General features: G+C 55.9%; 1 protein-coding gene across 1 annotated transcript in view; it reads left to right on the forward strand.

The window, feature by feature from the left end:
- TMPRSS6 (transmembrane serine protease 6) overlaps positions 1 to 6,000 on the forward strand; it is a 44,531-nt gene that overhangs the window by 16,059 nt on the left and 22,472 nt on the right. Inside the window, exons 7-8 of the mRNA XM_004700710.2 lie at positions 2,784 to 2,988; positions 5,736 to 5,872. Of these exons, the coding sequence (XP_004700767.1) occupies positions 2,784 to 2,988; positions 5,736 to 5,872 (342 nt within the window). The remainder of the gene's footprint in view (positions 1 to 2,783; positions 2,989 to 5,735; positions 5,873 to 6,000) is intronic.

Here is a 6,000-nt window from a genome sequence, read left to right on the forward strand (position 1 = left end):
GTCCCTGAAGAAACTCCTCAATGGGTGTGTTTTGCAACAACAAACAATAAAAAATAATTTGTTTTAAAAGTGTACCCAATAGAAAGGTAAAATCAAAGCTTCTGGTGCGGAGCGAGATCTAAAGGAATGCAGCTCCCTCAGAAGGGTCAGGCCAGACTCTGGAGCAGCTGCTGGTGGAGGCAGATGCCAGCGGGCACTCCCGGGGGACTCAGAGTGGCCAGGGTCCCAGGGGAGCAAAAGACAGAGCCTCTGGTCTCATCTTGATCTTTGGACCCTCCCCGAGAAGGAGGGGAGGCCGGGGCTGTTACTGGGAGGCAGAACTCAGCACTTAGCAGCTCCCCCAGGGCCACCCTGCTGGCGTGTGGCTGCTTGGAAGGTCTGGGATACATTCCCATGTCCCTGCATGGGGCTTGGGACCCTGTCAGTTCCACAGGAGGGGCTGTCCATCTGTGTGTTCCTGCTGGCCCTGGACCTGGCTCCGGCACAGAGCGAGGTGGGGCTGCTGTTTTCAGCAAATGCATGGAGCCAGTGGCACTGCTCGGGTCCAGAGGCAAGAGGAGAGGTACACAGAGATGGTGTGGGGGGACCGTGGGGATTTCAGTGATGGAGAAGGGGCTGTGAAGCGGGCCAGCCGATGAGCTTGGCCAGGTCTGAGCTTCCAGCAGGGCCAATGGAAGGGGGGCATGCTGGGGGACTTATTCCCCAGCCCCCTCTGTCCCACGACCACCCATGGAAGAACAGTCCACATAGATATTGGACACCAACTGTGAGCCCTGGGCCCAGCCCTGAACCACCAACCTTTCTCAGCCTCATGGCCAAGTCGGAACCCACACCCTGGTTCTCCACTTGAGAACACCAGGGCCCAGGAGGGGTTGGGCTGGGTGGCGATTCGGCCCGCAGCATGGGGACAAGGCGGGGCACAATCCTTGCCGGCACCCTCTGGCTCCGCTCATGTCAAGTGCTCAGTGTGTGCCTCTTGTCTTCTCATGGTCTCATTGTCATTAGCTCGAAACCCACCTCCTCTCTCCCTTGGACTGCCCCAGACCCCTCTGGTCTGTATCCCCGCTCCCCACCTCTCTTAGGGTCCTAGTGCTAGGCTGATAGAAATATCACAAGGGGGTGACGCTGAGGAACAGTCACTTATTTTCCCACAGAAAGAGTCCAAATCAGGGTCCTGGCCATGGGGCTGTCGCCCTCCTCATTTCTGGTGACTGCCATCCACCAGGGACCTCCTTGGGACTCTGGGTTTTGTTCCTTGGCACCTGTCTCTCCCATTATGCACATGCACGCATGCGCATGCACATACGCACACAAGCTGTGCTCTTTTTATAATTCAGATGTGATTCCATTTAGGAGCCACCGACTCTGATCGGATCTTACCAACATAGCCAAAGAAACGCCCTATTGCCAAACAGGTGTCTCTTACAGGTGTAATGGTTAGAATTTCCAAATGGAAAAATTCTATTACCTTTCCCCCAAATGTGTTGCTTCTTTTCCCATTCCCTCTCCCTCCCCCTCCCACTGCCTCTGTCTGGCAACTGTCAGTGACAGGTTCTTTTTCTTAAAAGTTTTTCCAGCACATCATCCCGTCCTGCAGCACTAAACGGCGTCAGCATGCTCAGAGCTGGGCCGTCACCGTCATCACAAGTTCAGAGCATGCACTTGCACCCCGTGTCCCCCTAACTCCCCTGCCATCACCCTAAGGGACTGTGAATTCAGTCGCTGTCCCTGGAGGTTCACTATCCTGGATGTCATGTAGAGAGAAACAGACCACTGCTCCTCCCCACCCCACCCCCACAACAACCACAAAATAAAACAGAAAAGCCAAGACCCCAAACGAGAAAAGCCCAAGTAAAACCAAGAGCAAGTTCAAAACAAGTCAAAGGGGCTCGCAATTGACCAGAGGTTAGATTTCGATGGGAACTTTGTTTCCAGTTCTCAGTGGGGTTTTTTTTTTGTTTGTTTCTTTGGTTGTTTGATTTTTTTTCTCACTATATGCCAATTTTTAAGCATTGGTACCACCTTTTTACTTATTTTTTTTTTGGAACCATTTGGGCCACCTGTAATTCACACATCACACACACTATTTCTTTTGATGTGAAACCCATGTTTTGTTCATCTCCCTGTGACAGACTGACTTCATCTTCCACGTGGATCCACTCGGCCTCAGTATCTGCTGGCCCTGCTCAGACTTGCAGTTGTTACATTGTACCTGTATGCCTGGTGCAGACTCACAGTTGTTACATTGTATCTGTCCACCTGACCCAGACTCACAGTTGTTACATTGTATCTGTGCAGCAGAGTTTCTGCATTCCTTCCCCCACCCACAGGCATTAGGTTGTTGTATCAATCTTGCTTTGAGGAAATGTCTGTTCCTGCTTATATCTGCTTGTGTTTTGTTTCTTGATCTTCGGGGCATATCCTGAGTCACGAGAGATTCCTGGGTCCTGTATGTGTGCAGAAGCGAAGGGTTAGGATTCTGGACGGGCACTTTGGGGAGGCATCGTTCAGTCCCTCAGTGTCCCCGCCTGGTCTGGAGGTGGTACGTATGTGTTCCGTGAATGAGTGTTTGGACTTGTGAATGAATGAGGAGACTAGATCTGAGAAGATGTGCGTGTGTGTGGAGGTGGGGTGGGGAGCAGAGGCTAGACCACCACATGTCTGGGTTGACCTTGTCCAGTGGCTGCCCCTGGCCTGTCCCTGCCCTCTGAGGGTTTAGCTTCCCAAGGCTTCTCATCCCAGTTAACGGGGGCCAAGGGGCCTGTCCCTCTCCCCACCTCCAGGCTGCTACCGCTACAACTACGTGGGCCAGGGCCAGGTGCTCAAGCTGAAGGGGCCGGACAGAGAAGCCCACAACTGCCTGTGGCACCTGCAGGGCCCCGATGACCTCATGCTCAAGCTTCGGCTGGAGTGGGTTGTGACCAATTGCCAGGACCGGCTGGCCATGTACGATGCAGCCGGGCCCCTGGAGAAGAGGCTCATCACTTCGTGAGTGCCAGGGCAGGCGGGCATGGAGAGGGAGGGCCTGGGCTGGGGTGGGGGTGGGGGCGGGGGCACAGCTCGGGTCAGCGGGCAGACACAGCATTCTGAAACAAGGAGATTCATTTGGGAGCTTGGGCTTGGGTGTCTGAGAGTGTGACTTGCCCCGAGTGAGGGCCTTCCTGAGCCTCAGTTTCCCCATCTGTAACAAAGCAGTGGGTGCTCAAGGGCACTCAAGGTCACGTCTGGGAAGCCATATGGCTTAGTGCAATGTTCTGGAATCTGGCCTCCTGAACTCCCAGCCTCTTCCAACTGAGCTTCTTGCTAGGTGGGGTGCCGAGGCGAGTCTCTGAGCCTCTCTGAGCCTGTTCCCACCTCTCTAGTGTGGGTGTACAATCACACTTACTTACCACGAAGGGCTTTTTTTGAGATTTAAAGGCAGATCATCTGTGTCAAGACCCCCCCCCCCACACACACACACACACAGGCACACAGAGGATGTCCAGCAAATGTTGACCTCTGCTATGATCATGGGACAAATCTAGCTGGGGCTGGGCCCAGGCATGGGGAGGAGGGCCAATTTGGAATTGAGGTCATGGTGACTGGGAGCTCCTTCAAGTTCCTGATAGAGGACTGGGACTTTGGAATGTGGAATATGATGGTAGAGTGCACACATGACCAGGGTCGGAGGGCAGGAGGGGGCGGCGGGAGTGGGACTAGCTTCCCCACAGATCTGAGACAGGAACCCAAACCCAATTCACTGCCCTGAGCCTATTCCAACTCACAGGGCCCCAGTGCACAAGGCAGAACTGCCCCCTGGGGGTTTCTGAGGCTGTAACTCTTAGGGGAACAGAAAGCCTTATCTTTTTCCCAAAGAGCAGTGGATCGTTTGGAACTGCTGACCTTGGGGCTAGCAGTGCAACTTGCAAGCCACTAGGCCATCAAGGGGAGGGGCTGAGCATAGAGGGCGCTGTTGGAAGTGGAAGAAACCCAGGTCCTTGCTGAGTGCTTACTTGTCACTTGGTGCTGGGTGGTACCTCCTGTGTCCTACTTAGGACAGGTCCTAGCTTGGGGGGTGGAGGGGGCAAAAGGTGGAGGCTGGAAAATCTGTGTGTGCAGAACAAGACCAGAACTGGAGGTGGGTCTGCAGGAGGACTGCCCCCACTGCCCCTCCCCGGCAGAGTTGTTCGGTGATCAGAACTGGGCTGTGTGGGGCTGGGCTCCCAGAGGATGCTGGAAAATGCTGAGAATCCAGATACCTGGGGCTGGGGGTGGAGTTGGGGATGGGAGCAAAGGGGCAGGGACACATAAGGGCTTCCCCTCGGGCTTCTCCCAGCAGCCTCAGCCTGCTTTGGGGGAGGGCACCTGCTATCAGATGCAGTTCAGCTCTGACCCTCAGAGAAGGTCTAGAATACCCAGGGGTCCCACACCCTTACCCCAGAGCTGCTGGTCTCCAGTGGTGGTGGGAAGGCTGAGAAGGTGGGAGCCCTGTTCACCTTCCTCCACCAGGTGGACAACTGCGTCATAAGTTGTCTGCCCATGAGGGTGGGGTGGGGGGTCTGTCTTTTGCAGCAAGGATTGCTGAAACCCAGCATGATAAAGCCCCCACAGAGAGAGAGCTGCACCTGACACCTGGTGCTGGCAGAGAACGCTGAAAGTACCATGGGTTGTCAAAAGAACAAACAAATCTGTCTTGGAAGAAGTACAGCCACATGCTCCTTAGCGGCAAGGATGGGAAATAATAATAATTTTAAAAAGCAACCAAGATGGCTAGTCTTAGTCTCAGACGGCAAGTCCTAGTCTCACATACTTTGGACATGTTGTCCGGAGAGAGCAGTCCCTGGAGAAGGACGTCCTGGAGAAGGAAGACCCTCACTGAGACGGACTGACATGGACTGACACGGTGACTGCAGCCATGGGCTGGGGCACGAGCGCTGTGAGCATGGCCAGGACCAGGCAGGCTGCCGTGCAGTTTGCACATCAGGTCGCTAGGAGTCGAAACCACCTCCCTGGCACCTGACAACAAAAGCTGGAACCCCATGAAAGGGGGTTCAGTCAGAACAAAGGGACTCAGGAAAGGGGTGTGCCTGCTCAGCTGTGGGGAGAAGGGCAGGTGGGGGGGGGTTAGTTAGATTAGTGAGTTCCCTCCCTGGAAGCACTGGGGCAGGACAGCAGAGGAAATACCACCCCTGATCTGTCTACACCAGGACGGGCCTGTAAACTCAGCCAATGGGCCACAGCAATCTGAAGAGCCCTCTCGTGGCGGGCGTTCTGGGCCTGTAAAGGGCTCCTTCAGATTGGGTTGCTGCCAGGCTCCAGCCGGTCGGCTCTGATGCCTAGCTCAACTTAAGGAAGCACAGCCCGGCAAGTCCTTTGATGCCTGGACCCCGGTCTTGGTCCATCTCGGTGTGACCCTGCCTCTTTCCCACGGGCCCTCTGGTAGAACCCTGAGGGGCTGGCTTTCTGTCCCAGCTCCCAGACACCAAGCTTGGGATGGCCTTTCTGGGGCTCCCTGAGGTATCCTGGAGTCACCAGGCCTTCTTTCTGTGCCCGCCCGGGGCCTCAGGTCAGGCGTGGTCCCTAACAAGCAAAGGCTAAGGGGCTGTTCAGCTGGGGACCACTCAGCCCCAGGGCTAAAAGAGACCCATCCACCTCTGCTCACAGAACCAGAGCTGGAAGCCAGCGGCTGGGACCCCCGGTCTGCCCCCCTGCGTCGCCAGCTTGGCCTTCCCTGAGCCCCACCTCTGTTCCCCCAGGTGGTACGGCTGCAGCCGGCAGGAGCCGGTGGTGGAGGTGCTGGCGTCGGGCTCCAGCATGGCTGTGGTCTGGAAGGTGAGCGTGCGCAGCACCTTCAACCTCTTCTTGCTCTCCGCACAGTCGGTGGCCTTCCAGGGTGAGCCTCTGGGACCTGGGAGTGGTGGGGAGGACCTGAAGGGTAGTGGTCTCACTGGTGGCCAGGGCCATGGGAGGGGTAGTATCAGGAGCAGTGGCCCAGTTGTGTGGAGGGTGGTCACCCGGGTC

This window comes from Echinops telfairi, unplaced genomic scaffold (assembly GCF_000313985.2).
Source record: "Echinops telfairi isolate 266 unplaced genomic scaffold, ASM31398v2 ScPeMD7_2;HRSCAF=8, whole genome shotgun sequence".
NCBI classification, from domain to species: Eukaryota; Metazoa; Chordata; class Mammalia; order Afrosoricida; family Tenrecidae; genus Echinops; species Echinops telfairi.